Source organism: Electrona antarctica, assembly GCF_951216825.1.
Source record: "Electrona antarctica genome assembly, chromosome: 3".
NCBI classification, from domain to species: Eukaryota; Metazoa; Chordata; class Actinopteri; order Myctophiformes; family Myctophidae; genus Electrona; species Electrona antarctica.
Genome location: NC_136808.1, coordinates 58623836 through 58646553, shown reverse-complemented (window position 1 = coordinate 58646553; position 22718 = coordinate 58623836). Strand labels below are relative to the sequence as shown.

General features: G+C 45.1%; 1 protein-coding gene across 6 annotated transcripts in view; it reads left to right on the top strand.

The window, feature by feature from the left end:
- The first annotated feature begins 1890 nt into the window (after window positions 1-1890).
- LOC306920665 (protein kinase C-binding protein NELL1-like) overlaps window positions 1891-22718 on the top strand; it is a 424011-nt gene continuing 403183 nt past the window's right edge. For all 6 annotated transcript variants that reach the window (XM_079497477.1, XM_079497478.1, XM_079497476.1 and 3 more), the window contains exons 1-2: window positions 1891-2247; window positions 2854-2982. In XM_079497477.1, the coding sequence (XP_079353603.1) occupies window positions 2199-2247; window positions 2854-2982 (178 nt within the window). In that variant the 5' untranslated portion in view covers window positions 1891-2198. The remainder of the gene's footprint in view (window positions 2248-2853; window positions 2983-22718) is intronic.

Below are 22718 nucleotides of genomic sequence, written 5' to 3'. Positions count from 1 at the left end.
TCAGTTGACATGCACGCTGTACTGCCATAATTAAACAAATGTCACCGTTCCTCTCCTCCTTGCCAGCGTTGCTGCAGGTTACGGAGACAACTCCACAATGTACACAAATTAGACATGTGCAGAGCCTGGAGAAGCATATGATTAATGGCTCTCAAGAAGGACAAGTCTCCGAGGAAAGAGAATTGGAGTAGCAATGCTTAAAAGGCCCAGGGATTCATATAGGCAAGAGGGTGCAGGAGAGGCTGCTGACTGATTAGAAGGAGTCCTTTGGCTTAAAACATGGTCTTCAACATTTTGCAGGCAAAGCTGAGAGAGAGGTTGATTGAAGAAAGGACCCCCCCCCCCCCCCCCCCCCGACATTTTGTATAAAATTGTGTTGCTGATTGAAAATGTTATTGTATTTTTCATAGATCACTTCATAGACTTGACATCACTATCATCAGTGTTGTGTAAATGATGTGTTTTGTTTACACAATATCTTTATTAATGTATTAATATGTTGGATTTTAATGTGTATTTTATGTCAGACATTTAACCACTTAAACCCATTGACTTTATCTACTGCTTTGGTTTTCTCATACACAAAATCTCTTTGCCGAAAGGTCACTTCGCAAAACGTTTGAGCTTCTAAATCTGCAATATTTCAATGAAGAGGGATACATGCTATGGTTCAAGTGGTTAATGGAAAAAAATCACACCTGTGTGAAGTGAGTGGTGCAACTCCGTGTGGGGGTCCCCGGGGGGGTCCCCGGAAGTTCCAGACCCACAGGAACGCACCCAGGGTGCCGGCCTGGTTCCGGCGAGCCGCCCTGCGTCCGAAATGGTAGAGAAATGACAGAGTTACCATGTGGGAGTCCCCGGGGGGTCCCCGGAACATCCAGACCCCCAGGAACGCGCCCAGGGGGGCGGGCCGGTTCCAGCGTGCCGCCACTGCGTCCAAAACGGTTGAGAAATGACAGAGTTACCGTGTGGGGTTCCTCTATACTATACCCTCTACTGTACTGTACTGTCACTGTACTGTACTGGCACACCCCGAAATCATCATATACAGTTAATATGTGCGTGTGTGTTTGTGTGTGTTAGGTTGCGCACAGGTGATGAAAAACAACCATGCTGTTTTCGTGCTGACCTAGCCAGCCACCCAGCCAGCCAGCCACACACATAGCTCCGTACCAGTCAAAAAGAAAAAAAATCAGACCCGTCTGAAGTGAGTGGTGCTGTACTGTACTTGTACTGTACAAGCCCTCCTCCCTGGCCTGTGTGTGTCTGTGTGTTAGGCTGTGCAACACACAGACAAATGCTATAACGCATTTTTCGTGCTCGGACACAGGGACCCAGGGACACAGCCACACACAAAGCTGTCTATATGAGTGGTAGCACCACTCAAAAAATAAGCTTTGTTGGTGGAGAGAGGGCTAGCCTAGTATATTAGCCTATTTGACTAGGCTAGCCCTCTCTTCACAAACAAGCTTATTTTTTGGGTTATCATCCCGTGGATTCGTGAACAACAATTGCAACCTGTAGCTACTGTAGAGTAGATCCATATAGATCCGTATTAAACTGAAACACAACCATCTGCCGGAGATATAGAATTCTCATGACCTACCCTTGACTTACTTTGAAAAGCCGCCTCCTCTCACCTCACCTCCGAAAATTGGATCTTTCTCATGTCTGGGGCAGGGGGGGGGGGAGACCTATGGTCTTTTGGTGGGTGTAGGAGATCTATCGTCCACTTTTCCGCTTGCTTCGACATTTGTTTTTGTTTGTTTTTTAATTTTACGAATAAACGAATATATAAATGTCAAATATGAAAGTGTGTTGCGTCACATCATGCTCGAATAGAGAGTGTGCGTCACCAGTGGACGGTCACACTCCCCCCCTCCCCCCTGCACCTGCCACGACGGTGGAACAGTCCGTGTCTCCACGCCATGCAGCCACAGTGTGGAGGCAGCAGGCAGGCAGGCAAGCAGCAGCTCCTACAGAGCAGAGGACAGCAGAGCAGAGCAAGGCGGAGCGGCGTGAAGAACAACACGGAGGACTAGTAGCATTATTATTAAGGTGGCTGGTGGTACAGTAGGTTTACCGGGTATAGCTGCTGGTAAAAGAAAACAAACACAAAAAAACATTTGAGGAAACTGTACAGCGCAACTCGCACGCACGCACGCGCGCGCGCGCACTCACACACGCACTGCACGCAAATGGATTTCCCCGTGGCGTTGTTATCGCTTGTCTTTTTCACCAAACCAGGTAAGCTGCATGTCGACTCGTAGTGTGATATACTTTCATTACCTGGATGAGTGTTGTTCTTCTGGCTGAGTGGAGTCTGTATAATGTATATTATATGTGTATGACAGTATGGATATGGCGGGGCTTGTTCGTTCGTTTCCAGCTTGCGCGCGTGCAAGGTGGAAATTAAGCTTATATTGATTTTGTCTTTCGGGGGTTCTTAATACGTAGGAGAATATAAACCACAGCTTATCAGTTTTACTCTAAGTACTTTTTCGGTTCTCCTATTAATTAAGCAGCAGCATCATGTTGTAAAATGTCATTATTTGCCATTGCCAGAATTGTTGTCCAGGATGCCCAGGTGATTGCCTGATTACCTGGGCACATTCAATGCATCTTTCTGGGATAGTCTACACTGGCAGCAGCGCAGCCTGTGGACCGACCGTGGACGGATGCATAGAAATTAGTGGCTTTTTGTTTGTAATATTGTTTTTTTAAAGCATGGCCATTTCGGTAATGACCAGATCAGTTTGAATTCAGCGTGTTTAGTCACCCATGCAGGTTCCAGACAGTACTCTGAATGTCTCTGCCCGAACATGCTCTTAACCTTGATATTTCTTTTGACAGTATTGGCTTTTGGAACAGATCAAGATTACCAGATCGATGTCATCAATGAACTTGACCTGGCGAATGCTACTTATGGAATTACCCAAGTGGCAGGGCTTCACAACGGCAGCAAAGCCTTCTTATTTCGAGGTAATTTATATGTATACCTTCTTATCTCTCTGTAAAGCCATCTGTTGGTGCATTCAGTTATAACTGGAGTTTTCCTTTGTCTACTCTGCTGTTCCATGGCTACACTGTGACTGTCTTGATTTCAGAGCACACACACACACACACACACACACACACACACACACACACACACACACACACACACACACACACACACACACACACACATATCTCACTGTTTCTCATCAGTTAATGGGAGCAAAAGCCAGCGCCTTCCTTTCCGCTTGTGAAGATGTTGAGCTAGAAAACTCCAGGGAGCCACCTCTAATAATTATCCTCACGTTTAATCTCTCCCAGGCAGCATATGCTCAAATCCCTTCCAGGCTACATTTGAAAGTCGAATTGGAAGTACATACTGTAGATGCTTTGAATGCCATGAGTTCTCTCTCGCTCTCTCTCTCTCTCTCTCTCTCTCTCTCTCTCTCTCTCTCTCTGTGACCTCCACCAAATCAAATCCACTCATTGGCTGGTGGTTAGTGGAATGTCAGGAACATGTTTAGGTCGAGGTGTGTAACGTTGGACTCTCACTATATCGCCACAGATTGGAGATGTGATGTGGTCAATCAATGCAACATTGCTCTCTCTGGCACTTAAAATTCCACTGTAGAAATTCTGGAGAAGGTACCTCAGTACCTCTCTATGCAGAGAGAGAGGCAGAGAAAGGGAAAGCGAGAGATTGAGAGAATTTAACGTGTGCAGCTGGAGACGTTTTGGATCCCATCATTTTTTAGCATGGCATTGATTAACTGTTCTGGCAACCATTGCTATTTCCTGTGTGTGCGTGCATATGTATTATGCAAAATAATGTACTAATAATAATGTGATGTGTGCATCTGTGCAGTGCTCACTCTGCATTGTGTAGGGGAGGGGGATGCATTGGATGTGCCCCTGCCCCCCCTCTTTACTGTGCTTTGAACTGCACTGGACATAGTGGGCAAGGGGGGGAGGGGGGGGATGAGATCAAGAAAAAAGAGATAGATAATATGTAGTAAAAAAATCTACATATTGACACATAAACCTTAGATGATATATAAAGGTGTGTGATTCCTTATCAAAACTTCACTTCACAATATTAATTAGGTCTGTTTTTGTGAATGAAAGACATAGCATGGAGGTCTACTCTTCTATAGACGGTGAAATCCTCAGTTCACTTGGTAATGCAGAGAGTGTACTGTGTGCTCTGCTGCTCTGCTGCTCTGCTGCGTGCAATCCAATGAGGATTGGATCAGAAAGTTGGAGATGATCTATGTTTTAGACCAATATACTTCTTCTGACCACTTCATCCCTGGTTTCAAAGTCCCATAACACGCTGGCTCTCAAAGTAGGCTCCAAGGATCTCTGTGGGTCCTTGAGGAGGTTCCAAGGGGTCCATAAACACTTAAGCCCTATTTTACATTTTGGCTATTCAAAAATAGCTGATCTAAAAGCTCAGAACGAAAAAACATCGCATGGATGCACCTGGGATGTATCCTCAGTAATGTATCCCAAGGTCATCGGGGTTTCGGGTCTTGCAACATCATACGCCTCACTCGGGTGACCCAGCCGGGGTGATCAAGTCCCGACTTACGTCCCAGTAGCTATACCCACTACTCTGCTGGGACTGGGAGGTCTGGCGTGTGGAAGGACTAGGCTCTGTGGGTTGAATATCATGACATTAGAGTATATATATTAATAGAGACGGCACCCGGAGGAAACCCTGAGGCGAAATGGACATAGTGGCCGAATTTGGTATTGCAGCTCGAGCCAACGCTGGTCCGTTGACTATCATTGCGCACGTTCACGTTATGGGGCAATGACACGTTAGCGCTGTTTCATACGTGAACGCGTGCAATGATAGTCAACGGCCAGCACATTCACGATTTGGCCCAATCCATCCCAGAATGCACTCTGTTCCTACCCGGAAGGAGGAGTGAAATCGCCTCATGCGCTTTTGAGCAACTTAATGCAAGTGGATGGGAGGAGAAATCCGGTGACGTCTCTATTAATATATACTCTAAGATCATGACTCCTGTCCGGGCCCCTCCTACGTCTCACCAGGTCCACTCCTGCTCTCACCAGGCCCAGGACCTGTGCGTTGCACCAGAAACCCAGCACCAGACACTTCATTCAGGAGTGGCGGATTCTTAAGCCGCAATGGTTCTGCAGGCTCCAGCTGCAGGGGAACGGTGGTGCTGCAGGCTCAACTTGTGGCATGAATGGTCCTCCTAAAGGCCTTACCGTGGGCTGTTGGGCCTCCTCCTCGCGGAAGACACAGTCTGGGGCGCCAAACCATACTTCTCCCGGGTGCCGTCTACATTCCGGCTGTCACCCGTCTCTGCGGTGGTCACCAGACTATACCCGGTTGTCACATAGTCTATTCCTATGAGTCGCAATGCATTGCTTTTTTTTTTTAAAACGGCGGTTAAAATAATAATAATAATAAATAAATGGTGGGAACAAAGACAGTCAGAGGCCCAAGATGAAAAAAATTAATGCAACCCCCACTATGCATATTTTTTACTTTGAATTATTAAAAGGCAACAGACTAGACATACTGTACATTTCTCACATGGCAGTGTTGTATAAAATATAAAGATTGGATCGGGAAAGATCGCTATCTTACGGGGTCTTACTCTCAAAATCAAATGATCGGAATCGGATCAGCAAAAAAACGTGATCGGGACATCCCTATTATTAAAAACGCAAAAAATCAGACAAACAGTGTGCAGTGACTTCCACATCCTTTCATATACTTTCACAAAGCGCTTTCACATCCAAAGTTCGCTTAGAAGGTCCCGGATCAGGGACCAAATGTTTAAATTGTTGCATTTAGATTTTGGCCCGTTTAGCGTTACACAGGACTTTGTAAAGCAAACCAAATATGTAAACAAATGACACATGGTCATACCATTGATCTGACAGAATAGGCTATTTCTCTGGAAGATTATATCGCTGCCAAACTACAACATGAAGCGTGTTGTGATTGTTATTTTTTTGTATTTAACCAAAAACCAATGAAAACAGTAATGCGCACATTTCACAGCCGCTTATTAAAAAATCACATGTGTGTGAACTGAGCGGTGCAACTATATACATTTATTGTTATAGTTACTGTGCTATGCTCTGTAGTCTGTACTGTATTGTAGTGTATTGTGCGGGGGTCCCGGGAACATCCAGACCCCCAGGAACGCGCCCAGGGTGCTGGCCCGGTTCCAGCGAGCTGCCCCACTTCCGAAACGGTAGAGAAATGACAAAGTTACCGTGTGGGGGTCCCCGGAACATCCAGACCCCCAGGAACGAGCCCAGGGGGGCGGTCCGGTTACGGCGAGCCGCCGCGCGTCAGTGCCCATACACGAGGCGGGGTTGGCGAAAGTGCCTTTCTGTGTGGAGTTTGCATGTTCTCCCCGTGTCCCCTAGGGTAGGTACCCTCACAAAAAACATGCAGGAATCCTGGATTTAGTGTTGATGACAAATGTCCAGTGGGAGTATGGTGTTGGGTCTGCTGTTCGAGAGAGAGAGAGAAAGAGGGAGAGGGAGGTTTAAACAAACATTTAAAGCTATCCTACATGCACACTAGTTTAGTAGACGATGACAGAGACAGCCTTTGTTTTGTTCTTCCAATGTTGTCACCAGACCCACTGGTTTATGACCTTGGCCCATTAAAATGGTGGTGCATTTATATAGTGCCTTTATCCAATGCACATGCTCTGCCTTTATAGAGATTGTGCATTACATTCACCCGTTCACACACCAATGCCGGAGGAAACCATGCAAGGCACCAACCTGCACATCGGGAGAAATTAGGGGTTCAGAGTGTTGCTCAAGGACACTTCGACACTAACTCTGGGGGAGCCCACAGGGTTCGAACTGGGAACCTTGCGGTTCCCATCTGGTCACTCTACCTGAGCCACTGCCGCCCCAACAGTGGCTCAGTGGCAAACGAGCATTAATGCTGCATTCATATGGAATCAGCTGACGGCAAAACCTGCTGGATTGCACGGACCGCTAAAAAGACCGCTATTTTACATTGATGCTGTCTGCCGTTACTGTAGCCGGTTCTGGCTGCCGTGCTGTCCTGTTCCGTTTACCGTGCATGCTCCTCCCGTCCACTAAAATGAAGTCCAGTTTGCCGTCTACCGCTTGCCTGATTCCATGTGAATGCAGCATAAGACCTGAGGCAGATTTTACAAATGGTATCCAAGCCGACTAATAATATATAGTCCAAACAGCATTTTTGGTGAAAACAAGCTATATTCAACTGCCAATAACTAAAGAACGGAACATCGCAGTGACTACCCCCCCACCCCGCCCTCCCACTCCCTTCTTTCTTTTGAGATATTTGGTGTTTACATCGTCATAGAAAAAATATTCTGTGGGTCTTGGAAGTTTAATACTCAAAAGTGCTGGCAGGGGCTAGATAGACTTAGGCTATTGGCTATGCAGGAAACTCTGGCAGTTAATGAGTTTAATGTCATGGATGTGACTGACGGACAGGGCTGCATTTCACTGTACTGTACTGTCCTTTCTTCGTAGGCTATCGACGCCTCGCATGCTACCTTTTTAGAAAGAAGAAATATGCCAGACGCCTCGCAGGCTACTCCTTTAGAAAGAAGAAATATGCCAATCTTTGATGTGCTCTAGTGAAATGTTATCAGGTTTGTGGCGGTGGGCAGAGGGTTTGGCTCCACTCAAATGGAACTGTCCGTACCACTTTTGTAAGGAGTCTGGGCTCTCTGTAGCACAAGATAATGTTGGTTTTAATGTCAAATTAGATAGCTGAGTTTAGGTCACAATCACAAATCCTGTAGTGTAAACTAAAGTATGCAGTGTATGACTCCCGGTTTAAGAAAGAGCTATCGACATACTGTATACTGAAAGGAAACTGAATGTGATCTTGGGAACATCTCCGTTTCCAGCACAAAGCTTTTTAATATACCTTTAGAGTTCAAAGGAGTTAACTTAGAGCATGACGTTTTTCTATGGTGTTCTTTGAAGACAAACTGAGAGATTTTGTTGTTTTGCCGTGACTTGCCTCACAAGTCATTAGCTTCAGTTTACGTCTCAACCTCTCCCTCATGCATGTGTTGTCGCTATTTATACTGCAACCCTGCTCTGACTGCAGAGAGAAGGCTTGCATATGGTGGCACAGATATATTACCCTGAACGATCTCCATGCAGGCTATAGCCCAGGAGGACGGGGGCAGTTCACAGGCTCCGTGCAGCTAAAACAGGCTGTGGCTGTAAAAGTCGAAGGCGCACAGGTCCCTGTCCCTGGATCCATTCGAGGCCATCAAACCTTTCATCTTTTATGTATGAACTTCCTGGCTGTCCTACTGCTGGGAGGAAGGAGGGGGGGACGACACTGGTCCCACCTCACACAGGAACCATAGCAGAATTATTCTGTTTGAATTATTCATGTTACATGGGGGTGATATCTTTCAAAAGAGGCAGGCATGTCTATATATTGCCCGCTTGCTGTCAAATTAAAGGGAGCGTAGATGGACAGATGGACACAGAGCGCACAGAGCGTGGACAGATGGACACAGGGCAGGCGCAGGTGACAACAAGCTGCTTCAATTGGATGTGGGGGAATTATGATGTGCTCTCATCGGCAATGGCGGATCATGCACACATTTCACGTCTGGACTGAAAAGTCAACAATATATTTTCCTGGACAGCGTGTTCTGGCTTACTCCCCCTCCCATTAGAAAAAAAAAGAGAGAAAATAGAAAGGTGCGCTTCTTGGAGTGCAGATCTCTGCCAGGCCTGCTTGCCTACCCAGGATTGTGTCAGTCATGGGGTGCAGCCGGACATGAAGAAGCTGTGTGTGGGGAATTATCTTGTAAGAAAGGTCCGGCACACACATTTTCTGAGGCAATTACAAGCAAGGTTATCATAACCCTGTCTGACAGTCATTCACCTGAGTCACAAGATCATTTATGTCTAATCTGGTGGGGGTGAAACATCTGGTTTCAACAGTGACATTTGTAGCGCCCCCTATGGGTGGAAGTGAAATTACGTTTTGCTCTGTGTTTGGAGCCTCAATGTGTGATTCAAATGTGGGCTGGACAGTGTGTGCAAGGCTGCGACATGGAACCATATGCTCTTTCCATCACTATCTGTTAAGTTTGTCAAATTTGGGTTGGACAGTGTGTGCAAGGCTGTGACATGGAACCATATGCTCTTTCCATCACTATCTGTCAAGCCATTTTTTTTGTTTCACAATTAATACAGCTTGATCGCTGAAGAAGGCATTCCCGTATCCAGACATGTTTCAGAGAGATGGACCATATTCCGGTGTTTCTTGTCTCACCCTGAAACCTCAACCGCACCCGCAGTTCGTGATCTTGTTGTCCACCGATTGACATGCACGCACAGATACGCACAGATTGTCAGGGCCAATATGGCGGAATGAGCAGCAGCAGTCTATCTATGCGTATATGCGGTGCATCAAACCTGCAATCACAAACTCCTATCTCTTGCATTGAAGAGGAGTGCACTTTTCTTGATGAGGACAGATATCTGTGCGTCCATTTTTGAGAATGACAATGAATGGAGAATTTATGTCATATGTGTCTGAGCAAATGATGATGATGTACGATGATAAGAGCGCCCCTCACTTCACACGGGTGTGATTTTTGAGCCCCTCCTATAAACAGCTTTTTTCCCCACACGTCTCAAGTTTTGCCATTGACAAAGAAAGGGGAATTCAGGTCAAATGTCCGCTAAATCTTGTCCCCACACGTCTCAAGATTTGCTATTGACAATGAACGGCCAAATATGATGTAAATGAAACATCAACACATAAAAACGCTGTTGACATTGAAGGGAACATTTACGTCATATGTAGTCGAGCAAATCAGCTAACCAATCACAGGCAACAGGCATTCTGATTGGCCAGTATGAGATGATGCATGATGTTACGTACGATGATAAGAGCGACCCTCACTTCACGCGGGTGTGATTTTTGCTTTACTGACAGCTCTGTGGAGAGAGTCTCCGACCGAGGCAACAAATAACAAACGGATGTGTTTTTGAGCGGTGCTAACCGCCCCAACGTGTGTCTTTGTGTGTGTGTAGGTTCCCTCCCCCTCCCCCCTGTGACGTCATGTCACTGTGGCATTCAAGTCGATGGCAAAATAAACCTAATTGAATGTGTGTATGTCCAGAGCCATCTAATAGAAGAGTTACGATATTGAGTGGGCAGACACCGAGCGCTCGAGCGCTGTTCATGGAGCCTGAACTGAGACAAGCTGGAGTTGGATTTTAACAACTCTTTTAAAGTATTGTACAGTAACAACTAAAGTCTCTTTAATGTTTGTTGTATTACTACAAAACAATATAAAATAAAGGGATTTAAGATCATTAAAGCTGGGCTGTTGCCTGAGTCCAATGCTTTTTCTGCCTACTTCCGGTCCAGGACTTGTCCCAGTTGGTTGTCCCCATTCTCAATAGAAGTCTATGTAGGAGTCTATGTATTGGACTGAAGCCCCATGAAGTGAACGCAGCACTATATCTAAGGCTCTGTGTATGTCTACCCCCGTGACGGCATGATCATATCATCATGTTAAAGGTATATTCAGTGATTTCACTTCATTCAAATATCACTTATTTTTTCTTATTTTTTTTGGATAATCCTCCCTACCATAGAGTGTGCTGACCATATAAGGAGTTCCTCCCTGTCCCCAGTGAGCCACTGGGGTCAAAAAACCCTAGTTTCAGTTTTGTTGGCGGGTGGCAAAGCCTTCATCCAATCAGGATGAGAGGGGCCTTCCTCCAATCATGATCGAGTGGGGGCACATGCTGTTGGCCTGTTGCACTTCCCCCCACTGTAGAGTGTGTGCATGTGCACATTTTGTTACCGGGGTGGACTGGGTGGTTTTCCAAATCACCCAAATCACTGAATGCTCCTTTAAAAAGCACCGCTCCCTTCACTGTGATTTTGGCATATACAGTAGGTTCTTGTGTCTACAATGTTGGCTTCAGTGGTGCCTCATCATTGCCACTGCGTTGGTGTTAACATTATCGGATGACCAGAAATGTCACCTGCTATAATGCTCATCTCCAAATGTCCCAATGTGGTGAACAATTAAGCAATATTACACGAGAGGGTGTGGGTTAACGTGATTATTGCCACGACAGTGATGCGGTAAGTAACGAGACAAAGTCGAGTTCCGCAAGCATCACTGAAGTGGCAATAATCACGTTAAACCACACCCTCGAGTGTAATATTGCAATTATACAACAGTTACCCTTAAAACTAAGAAAATCGCTGAAAGAATATATTTTTTTAATGACAGACTACGACTACGACCACACATGTCCCAAGAAACTAGCTAGCCTAGCCACCAAGTTTGCTAGCGCTCTGGGAGAACAGAGCAGCTGAATTCTTTGTTTTGATTAGGTGGTGAATGGTGCTGGTTTAACCCACGGCTAGAAGGCTGTTTCAAACAATCAGATTGCTTCCTCGAAACAACCTGTGGTATAATTAGCACATTAACCCCAAGTGTAGGCCAATTAAAAATTTATCTTTTTTCGGAACGGCGGTGTTTCTGGATGGCGGTGTTTCGGAATGGAGGTCTGTCCCCATCTTAATGGAGGTCTGTCCCCATCTTAATGGAGGTCTGTCCCCATCTTAATGGAGGTCTGTCCCCATCTTAATGGAGGGTCTGTCCCCATCTTAATGGAGGGTCTGTCCCCATCTTAATGGAGGTCTGTCCCCATCTTAATGGAGGTCTGTCCCCATCTTAATGGAGGTCTGTCCCCATCTTAATGGAGGGTCTGTCCCCATCTTAATGGAGGGTCTGTCCCCATCTTAATGGAGGTCTGTCCCCATCTTAATGGAGGGTCTGTCCCCATCTTAATGGAGGTCTGTCCCCATCTTAATGGAGGGTCTGTCCCCATCTTAATGGAGGGTCTGTCCCCATCTTAATGGAGGGTCTGTCCCCATCTTAATGGAGGGTCTGTCCCCATCTTAATGGAGGGTCTGTCCCCATCTTAATGGAGGGTCTGTCCCCATCTTAATGGAGGTCTGTCCTCATCTTAATGGAGGTCTGTCCCCATCTTAATGGACGTCTGTCCCCATCTTAATGGAGGTCTGTCCCCATCTTAATGGAGGTCTGTCCCCATCTTAATGGACGTCTGTCCCCATCTTAATGGAGGTCTGTATCCATCTTAATGGAGGTCTGTCCCCATCTTTTTTACGCTGCTCATTGAGGGTAGAAGGAATGAGCTTTCAGTACCTTTTATCAATCAAGCCTGATATAATTAGGCCATCTTTGTCCTTCCGAAAGGCATTGTCTTTTGTTTTGATGGTATCACAATCACACAGTAATTGTACTTTAATTGCAGTGGCTTTATAACCTACTACTATTTTTGTAATTGGGAATTGGTTTGTGTTATTATAACTTGTCAAAGCAGGCTAAACCTGTCCAGTAATTAGTTGTGATGAGATGGGGGATAATGAGAAAAAACAAGAAAATTATGACAGTCATATTATTACCAGCTGCCTTTATATTTGCGGCGGTGGTGGTCCACAGTAAATAAATAGCAGATCTACAAGCTCCCAACGTGTCGAGATATGAATATGATGCATTGTGAGTTTGTAGATAGGCTATTTTAACTTTGTATTTTTAATTATATATTTTGTAAAGGAATGGTTTTGGACATACAAAGTTTCCACCTGACAGCAATATATATATCTGTATCAGTTTCAGTCAGTTTAAGCAGATTCCATTCAAATTGGCTACTATATGACTGCCTATAAATTCCACAGCCCTGGGTATACAACCTGGCCTGGCGGGGATATGCGGCTCGGGCCCGGCCGCTCAACGCTCACATCAAGTGAGTTGTCTCTGTTGCGCACCGACAACGGCTTGAACAATGTCAAACTGTCAAACTGGGTCAGTGCAGTGGGCAGCCGGGGGACGAGGGTCAGTGGGCAGCCGGGGGACGAGGGTCAGTGCATTGGGCAGCCGGGGGACGAGGGTCAGTGCAGTGGGCAGCCGGGGGACGAGTATCAGTGCAGTGGGCAGCCGGGGGACGAGGGTCAGTGGGCAGCCGGGGGACGAGGGTCAGTGCAGTGGGCAGCCGGGGGACGAGGGTCAGTGCAGTGGGCAGCCGGGGGACGAGGGTCAGTGCAGTGGGCAGCCGGGGGACGAGGGTCAGTGACAGTGGACAGCCGGGGGACGAGGGTCAGTGGGCAGCCGGGGGACGAGGGTCAGTGGGCAGCCGGGGGACGAGGGTCAGTGACAGTGGACAGCCGGGGGACGAGGGCCAGTGGCAGCCGGGGGACGAGGGTCAGTGCAGTGGGCAGCCGGGGGACGAGGGTCAGTGACAGTGGACAGCCGGGGGACGAGGGTCAGTGGCAGCCGGGGGACGAGGGTCAGTGCAGTGGGCAGCCGGGGGACGAGGGTCAAAGATAAGTTTTCAAAAGTACGCAAAAAAAAGCTATTAATTCCAAGCTTCAAAACTAAACTGCTGGTATGCATAGAGATACCAGGAAGTTATCCTGGTAGAAGCAGGAAGCTGCTTTTAGCTTCCTTGGTGTGAACGCGGCATTACTCTTCATGCCGTGCCGACGATGGGAATGGGATGTATGGGATGTTGCCAACTGTCGTGACAGAAATAAGATAACCAACCTCCAAAAACCAGGCAAGCAACTGTGGGGAAAAAAACAATCCAAGTGTGGCTGGAAATAAGCGGACTTGGCAACCCTGGTTAATGCTGGCCAGAGCCATCTATGGCTCTGATGCTGGCTTACGACATCGAGGGGGCAGAAAACTGCGCGATTGAGCGCTGTACATGCAGCCTGAACTGGGACAAGAGCTATTTTAAGCATGTGAGCCGCCATTGGACTGGCCCCATAAAGTGTTGTCAGACGACAAACTAGGTGGCGAACTTGTGGCGAACTTGTTGTGTACATTTCGAGGGTATTCTTTGACCAGCAGCTTTGCAAGCAGCTGGTAAAAAAAGTCATTTGAGTCAGAATGTTTAACTGCATTTTGTGTGTGTCCGCACGCATGCACGCATACACACAATCACTGTCGGTGAAGCTTTGTTCAATGAGGCATCAAATTAAATTAATTAATGAATTAAATTGTTTAATTTAATTGAGATTCCCTCTAAAGATTCAGATTGGAAGCCCATCACACGGTGGAAGTCCATTTTGAGTTTCATCACAATTAACATAATTGGTTGTCTGAGGAATTGGTTATGTTAATAGCATGCAGTGAGTGGTGTTGATAAATACATTTCTTTCCCAATACAAATACATTAATGTGGAATTAGTTTCAACCAAAACATTTCACAATAGAGGCTAAAATTTTGGTCCTGGAACTACTGTATTACAGGAATACAGTTGAATTTAAACACAAGTGATATAAACTAGTACAGTAGCTACACTTTATATTCATAGCTTTTTTTCCCCCCCATTTTATATGAAAGTAGAGGATCAGAGCTACAAAATAAACCTCTTTAGAAAAACCCAACTGTTTTGGAACCTTATTGAAATAAGTTTCTTTCTGAAGACTGAGGTCTGAGAAATCCGGCTTAAAAGTTTTCAAAGGATTTTCACACTTACTCAAAAAACATATTAGGAAACGCTATTTGATAATATGGTTTTGCTACATTTCATTTTAACTTTAACTTGGAACGTGAAATACTTGAATGTGATCTCTGATTTGGGGGTATTCTTACTTTGAATTTTAGTTCAATAACAATCAATTCATGTCAAAATTTAAAACGTGAACAGCTACTTTCCCCATTGTTTTAGAACAATCATAACAATACTGTAGTACCGCATAGCATTGCTACCTCCAAATAAGACATTTAAACACTGTCCCACGATACCTAGAAAATTAATGCTGACATTTTTGCACTGCACAGAAGTACAGCTGCCTGCCTGATAGTATGTGACTTTTGAAACTGCAACTATGGGCATCGGATGTTAAGGATGATACAGCCATTTCTGCAATATTGTACAAATTGTAATGGCTAGTATCTGGACAACTCTACATACTGTTGGATAGAAAATATAGGGATAGGCATCAAATATGGGCATCCACTATACATTGGGTCAATTAATAATGTAAGCATAGTCTGTAAAGTCCGTCTTCTACCGCTTATCCAGAGTCAGGTCACGAAGGTAATCGCTCCAGAAGAGAATTCCAGACTTCTCCTTCCCAGGCCACATTAGCTAAGCTAACTAACTAGGGGATCACGAGACGTTCTCAGGCTAGCATGGTGATACTGTGTAATTCCCCCCCATCTGGTTCTTGATCTGCCCCGTGGTCTCTTCCAACCTGGGCATGCCTGGAAAACTCCCCACTTCCACTTTGCTGCTTTTCATGTAAAGGAGCAGCACCACTACTCCAAGTCTCTCCTTGATGACTGAGCTTCTACTCCGAGTCTCTCCTTGATGACTGAGCTTCTACTCCGAGTCTCTCCTTGATGACTGAGCTTCTACTCCGAGTCTCTCCTTGATGACTGAGCTTCTACTCCGAGTCTCTCCTTGATGACTGAGCTTCTTAACTTGAGATGCCAGCCATTCTTTCTGAGAAAAGCTTTTGTCTGCCTGTGGTTTTATTTATGGCTAGGGGACATTATTGATTAGTATTTTAAAATACTAATGGAAAATAGATAAGCCTACATCGAAAAATGTTAATTTTCTTTATTTTTATTTAAAGGACCTATAACATCAAATTCAACTTTTTCAATTTATTTTGTGTTTTTGGGACTCCCATATGTGTTTTCTATCCCTACAAATAACCAATTTTGAACAATCAGGCTTTCATATCATATGGGTGTTTTAATGGAAATTGCTCTCAGGAACAGCTCAACTGATTTTGGCCTCATCGTGATGTCATCAATGTCACCCTACTTTGTATAATTCCTCCTCTTCTTCAGTCTTCAGTTCCAAATTTGCATTTCCACTTTGTTTACAATGTCCACCATTGTTGATTTTCCAAGCTGGCATGGAATGGAAACAAGCCTGGTTTTATCTAGCATCAGTATTATAATGACTCAAATATTAAATAATCTGCATATCAGCACCCCCACCACCTCAGGACATTGTGGTACTGCAGCCAAAACTGCTTTCAAAGTCCAGAAATAAATGACAAGGCCTGGTTATATCAGAGTGGTGATTGAGGCTCAAACCATTAGAAATAACTTTGAGGGACATGGACAATATGATATTAAATATTAAAAGCAGTTTTAAAATGCATGTTATTTGCGCTTTAAGTTGCGGCTACCACGTTTTCCAAACGGGAGAGGAAAAAAAATGTGTGACTCTGACCAGATGTGCACTCTGCGAGTGCACATCTGGTCAGAGTTTTGTTTTCCTCAAGTTGCTGCTGCTGGAAACTTGTGAGCGTAATGTGGGATGATTTAGAGACAAACTAGGTCTCTCGTCTATGTCTGAGATGTTAAATCATTCAACGCGGCGTTGATCTTGAGCTGCGCCGTCGTATATAAATCACGCATTATGGCTTTAGTGTTCCCCATGACGATAACGACGTGGTGGATAAAACGCAGACTGTGTACAATCACTATGCAAATTGTGGATTATGGTAGCGGGCAACATAAAAGTGACGACCCATTTATTAACCCATTTTGGGCGGGAACCCCTTTTGGTGTTTTAAAGATTATAATTTATAATTTATAATAGCTAATATTTATAATAGCTAAGTTATAATTTAGCTATTGAAAAATAGCAGATCTACAAGCTCATAGCACGCCACCGAGTGGCGCGCTACGAGCTTGTAGGTCTGCTATTTTTGAAAAATCGTGAAAATATTTATTTCAGAAAACTGGAGGATTTAGATTTTTATTTATTTATTTCGAGGTCAGGCCTAAATGGGTTAACACTGGAGTCTCCAAGGACGGAGGAGAGGGAGTTTTGTAGGGAAGTATTATAATATAATCCATTTGCAAAAAACTAAATTGCTAACATAACGGCCCAGATTTCGTAACCAGGAGTAGTTCACCCAAAACAATTACTTTTTTTTTTCATCAATTACCCCATGAAGACTTGAATTAATGGATACTTTTTGTTGTCGCTTTGCTGAGACAATAATTTGATGACCCGGTCAATGGTCAATAGACTCAGTAGGAGACTCTGTGTCTCCACCGTCATCATATGATGACCCGGTCAATAGTCTCAGTAGGAGACTCTTTGTGTCTCCACCGTCATCAACGGTCAATAGACTCAGTAGGAGACTCTTTGTGTCTCCACCGTCATCAACGGTCAATAGACTCAGTAGGAGACTCTTTGTGTCTCCACCGTCATCATATTACTACGACAAAAACAAACCAAAAATCTCCATGAATTCAAGGCTTCATGGGGTGTGTAATTGATAGAACTACTATCAATTCTACTCCTTTTTACATGAAGAGGGGGAGGGAGAGGGAGAGGGAGAGGGAGAGAATTGAACGTGTGCAGCGCGAGACGTTTTGGATCCCATCTCATTTTTTAGCATGGCATTGATTAACTGTTCTGGCAACCATTGCTATTCCCTGTGTGTGTGTGTGAGAGAGAGATATCACATATTTACTTATGGAGATGTGACTGATGTAGACCTACTCTGCCACATGCAAATGTTCACACCTCAGAGATGTGACTCTTAGCGTTCTGTGCAGGCGCTATACTGTAGGTGCACACGAGAGGATCAAAGCAAGCTGGATTTAAAAATGACAGGAGTGGTGACTGCTGCATCTCAAGGCGTGTTTGTCATTTTGTTTTAGTCAGGGTTACCAAAGGAAGCATGTAAACGTGTCTGTTCTTCTCCGTCTTGCGGTGCCTCCAAGCATTTGATGGTGTCCTACAGTGCTGTCTCGGAGGCACGGCGGAACACGGGGAAGAGAGAGTAGCTTTGATAAAAACGGTGAAGGCTCTTTCAGTCTCTGTACTAAATGACTCTAGCTTGCAGTTGTTGTTGCATCTTTCACGCAAAGAAAAAGGCATCCAGTTCGTAGCAGCCTCCGTGACAGAGGTTCATTAACGTTAGAGGGTCTTTAGCTATAGCGTGCAACTCGGTTGAGCAAAGTTCATGCATCACCATGACTGTACCTTCCCGAGGATGGGAAGTGCACAGTACCAACACATGTGTATGTGTACGCACATGCACATCTTATAGAGGCAGAGACCACAGTAGTTTATCAAGATTGCTCAGCTTCTATCTCCATGCTCTGGCGGAGGCTAGTGTTTGTCATGAAGGTAGAGGAAACATCTGGAGTGCTATTTATTTTAATAATTCATGCCTCTCAGTTCAGTTCACAATTCAACACACACCCCCTGGACTAAACCCGTATAGCTTCCTCGCCAAATGGAGTCCCACTTGAATAATCTGTAGGCTAGATGTGTTTGAAACAACACATGTGGAGACATTACTCCATGTCGACATGCTACTTTGCATTTCCTTTCCTCCGTGCTGTTTCTCATTTGGCCTCGTCTCAGAGAATTGATGCACTGTTTGCTCAGACATGGCGATTAGGGAGGCGTTGCTTTGCATTGTTTATGTAGCTATTTTTGGTGGAGTAATGTTCATAGGGTTCTAGCTCTTATCGATATTGAACCGTCAGTTGTCACTGTGACAACTTCTGTGACAGCAGGTGTGCCTCTGTGTGACATGTGTGGCATATTCGCTGTGTGAATTTCGTGGGCTGTGACAGATGATTTTAGTAGCTGTGGTGCCCTTGGATGACCTTAGGTTGTGTTATCTTGTGTGTTAATATCTTGTGTGTGTGTGTGTGTGTGTGTGTGTGTGTGTGTGTGTGTGTCCTGATCCTATCTCTCTGGGCATACTTGGCATGCTGCCTAGTGCCCACTGTAGACCACACTCGTCTGACCCCCCCCTTCTTTCTTTAAAAGAGAGAAAAGCTGGTGCTTAGTGTTACCTAGTGCGATATAGGTTGTCACTGAGAGAATGATTAAGGAGGCCATCGCTCAATGCTCCGGTTATTTGCCATTTTGTGGTCTGATTTTTGACATCTAATGTGGGGCCGCCGGGCCGGTTAGGATCTCTTAAGGGGGACAATGTATCACAGACACAAGAGGGACCATGTCTGCAGATGCTGTTATCTATATCCCTTTTTTCGTAGAGCATAATAATTAGGATAAAGCGCTAGATAAGTGGCTATATGGTGACAGGATAGGGACTGGTTGGATGGCTGGCTGGTGTGCTTCCACTATTCTTGTCTGACATCAACTGAATTCTCATCAGGCAGAGCAGAAATGAGAGAGAGAGTAATTAAGCAGTGCCAGAGCTGATGGGGAGGCTGTCGTCTCACGGCTTGAGCTCTACTGGAGCTCTGTGGGAGCCGTGGTCCCCCCAGTGTGGGCCGGGCTCCCAGCAGTGGGCCTTGCACAAATGCACAAGTCTGACTGATACTGATACACCACCTCAAAGCACGCAGCGTGCCACTAAATTAGCTCACATCTCACTTCCAGGTATTTCCCCCATGTGTAAGTGTGTGTGTGTGTGTGTGTGTGTGTGTGTGTGTGTGTGTGTGTGTGTGTGTGTTTGTATAAATGTTTAAAGTGGATGGGTGCGAAGGTGCTGCGCCAGTGGCCAGTGCCAGTGTAAGCATGTGTGACTGAGGTAGGACGTAGAGGCTGCCAGCAGTGGTACTGAAACCTGCCCCACAGCACACTGTGTATAGTAGGTACCAACACAATTTACATAATTGTGTGTGTGTGTGTGGGGGGGGGGGGGGGGGCATTAACCATACGTGATTTTTGGTAGTCGACTCGAATACCAGCCACCGCTGCACCGCACCACATATGATATGATAGATGGATACCGGTAGATAGATTCTTTATTTTTGTGTAATGCACCCAAGGCGCCCAGCCCACATGGACTTATCGGACACACCATACAAATCATTGCTTCAGTATTGCATTGTGTACAAGAAACAGTTTTTCTATTTCTTCTTTTTTTTTTTTTTTTTTTTTTTTTACACAAACAAAACATTCTGCCTTTTTCCCCACGCTTTGCATAAAAAGTCTGCTAAAGCAAAAATACCTTTCCTAAAACAAAATTCCAGTTTTTCGTAGTCCTCAAACCAGAAAAAGTTAACACAGATGGTTGTCATTTTACAAAATAATACATGTCTTAATTGTCTCCACCAGGCCGAAGGCATGGGGAGAGAGTATGTTTTGCACTCCGTCCGTGTGTGTGTGTGTGTCCGTCCGTGTGTCCTTCCGTCCGTCCGTCCGTTACCAGCTAATCTCCGGCACCGTTAACCCGGTCGATGCCAAACTTTGCACACACACTCCCTGGATGCCAACGATGAACCTCTGCCCCGCATTTTCCAGAACGGCCTGTTATAGCGCCACCATGAGGAAGCTTTTCACATTTTTACCTAAAACTGCACCGATCTGCGTGAAATGTTGCATGCACACTCCCTAGAGGCCAAGGACAAACCTTTGACCTGCATTTTCCGCATCTGCCTTTTATAGCGCCACCAGGAGGCCCACTTTTGTAAAACACATTTTTTGATATTACTCCTCCAGATTCTGTCCAAAAATCTCACAAATCGTTACACAGTATCTCTATGGTCATGTGCTCAAGTCGGAACTGTCCGATATTTCATATTCCATCCTAATTGGCTATAATTGGCTTTCACAGTTTGCAAGATTGCCCCGTTTTGAACAAAAGCCTCAAATCATGAACACTGCATGCAATTTACGTGAAATCTTTCACACATTTTCTTACTAGGCTGAGGAATATATCCCACCCTTTTCACATTGGCCTGTTATAGCGCCACCAACAGGTTGATTTTTGCAAAACACATTTTTGGAACAAAATGCCTCAAATCATCCAATTGCCATCAAAGGCAAACATGTTTATATTACTCCTAAACATTTTGCCAAACATCTCACACAGTCCTATCCTCCTGGTGGAGACCTGTGCCCAGAAGGGCACTTTTTCTAGTTCTTCATATAATGGGCAGTAAAACAAAAAATGAATTTCATTTTCAATTTCTTTCAAATCACACACTAGACACACTGTCCTCCTCAGGAGTACCAATTAATCTACCCGTTTCTAAAGCTAATGGTAAGGTATAAAAACAATCAACCATGAATGGATTAGTAATTAAGTTGGAGAACTAGTAACAACAGAGTTCACAGATGCATGTCTGCTGTTAAAGCAAAAAAAAAAGCTAAAAGAAATATAGAACACAAATACATTGCTTGGATGCACCTGGGACGTATCCTCAGTGATGTATCCCAAGGTCATCGGGGTTTCGGGTCTTGCGAACATAATACCCCTCACTCGGGTGACCCAGCCAGGGTGATCAAGTCCCAACTTACGTCCCAGTAGCTACCCTCGATCAGACCCACTAGGGAAAGACCAGGGCCACACAATCCGTTGGATCCACTCCGGAACTGTTCTGGCATGAGGAGGGAAAGGCTCTGTGGGTTGACTCCTGTCCGGGCCCCTCCTACGTCTCACCAGGTCCACTCCTGTCCGGGCCCCTCCTACGTCTCACCAGGTCCACTCCTGTCCGGGCCCCTCCTACGTCTCACCAGGTCCACTCCTGTCCGGGCCCCTCCTACGTCTCACAGGTCCACTCCTGCTCTCACCAGGAGTACCGCCAGGACCTGTGCATTGCACCAGACTCCCAGCATATAGTGACTAAATTTGACTGAGAGACTGCCATTGGATTTTTTGGAATTTTCGTTTTTTCATGTCCTAAGAAAGCAGGGAATCATAGCTTCAAATGGACATATTGATTGTTCAGTTTGACCCACCAGTTTTGGAGATATGGCTTATAGAGTAATGTCTTGCAGAAAACAACAAGTTGAGAAAACAGGCACTTTTGTGGTCTCTAACATTACACCTAGCTACATGTTTGGGCATTTATTTCATATTTACATGCCGATTTCAGCTCTGACACTTATTTCAGACATCCTCTAGTATGTGAAGAGTCTGCCTGTGGTATTAACTCATTTTGAAAAAAAAAAAAAAAAGGTTTTCTCCTCTGGTGAAAAGCTGTAATGTGCGCGATGGCAGTCTCTCAGTCAAATCTGGTCACAGATATTAAAATTAATATTAGCGAATAATCTGATTTTGATTTACAGTGTCGTAGCGTTTTGATAGTTGACTACTCGAATATTCGATTATTCTGTTAATGCACTTGCGTGTGTGCGTGTGTGCGTGCGTGTGTGTGTGTGTGGGCAAATATAAATTGCTTCTAAAGGGTAGACTGCAGTGATTTTCACTCCGCTCTGAAGGTAAACGTTCTCAGTGTTGTAAAGCATGTAGGCAGAGTGAGAGTGGGAGTGCACAAACTGCATGAACGCTGAAGACAAAGTGGAGGTAGTTAACACAGTTGTTATGGAAGGTGAGAGTGTGAGTGGGTTGCTATCCCCGCTGTAGAGGTAGGCCTAATGGATGAGAGAGCGTAATTCACTTCACTCCCCTTGATGACTCATCATGGAGTGCTAAGTATGAACTAAGACTGGAGACGAAGGGCAGTGTTATGCGTGTCTTAAGTACCAGGTCTTATGACTTAACTTAAGACCTGGAGGCGTGGTCAATGCTGTTTGGCCACTCAGAATAGCCAAATGGCATTGATCACACCTCCAGGTCTTAAGTTAAGTAATAAGACCTGGTACTTAAGACACGCATAATACTGCCCGAAGACTTAAATCATAATCTCGACAAGTTTGCGCATTTGGCCATCTTGGCTCTTGGCTTTTAGCGTCTCGC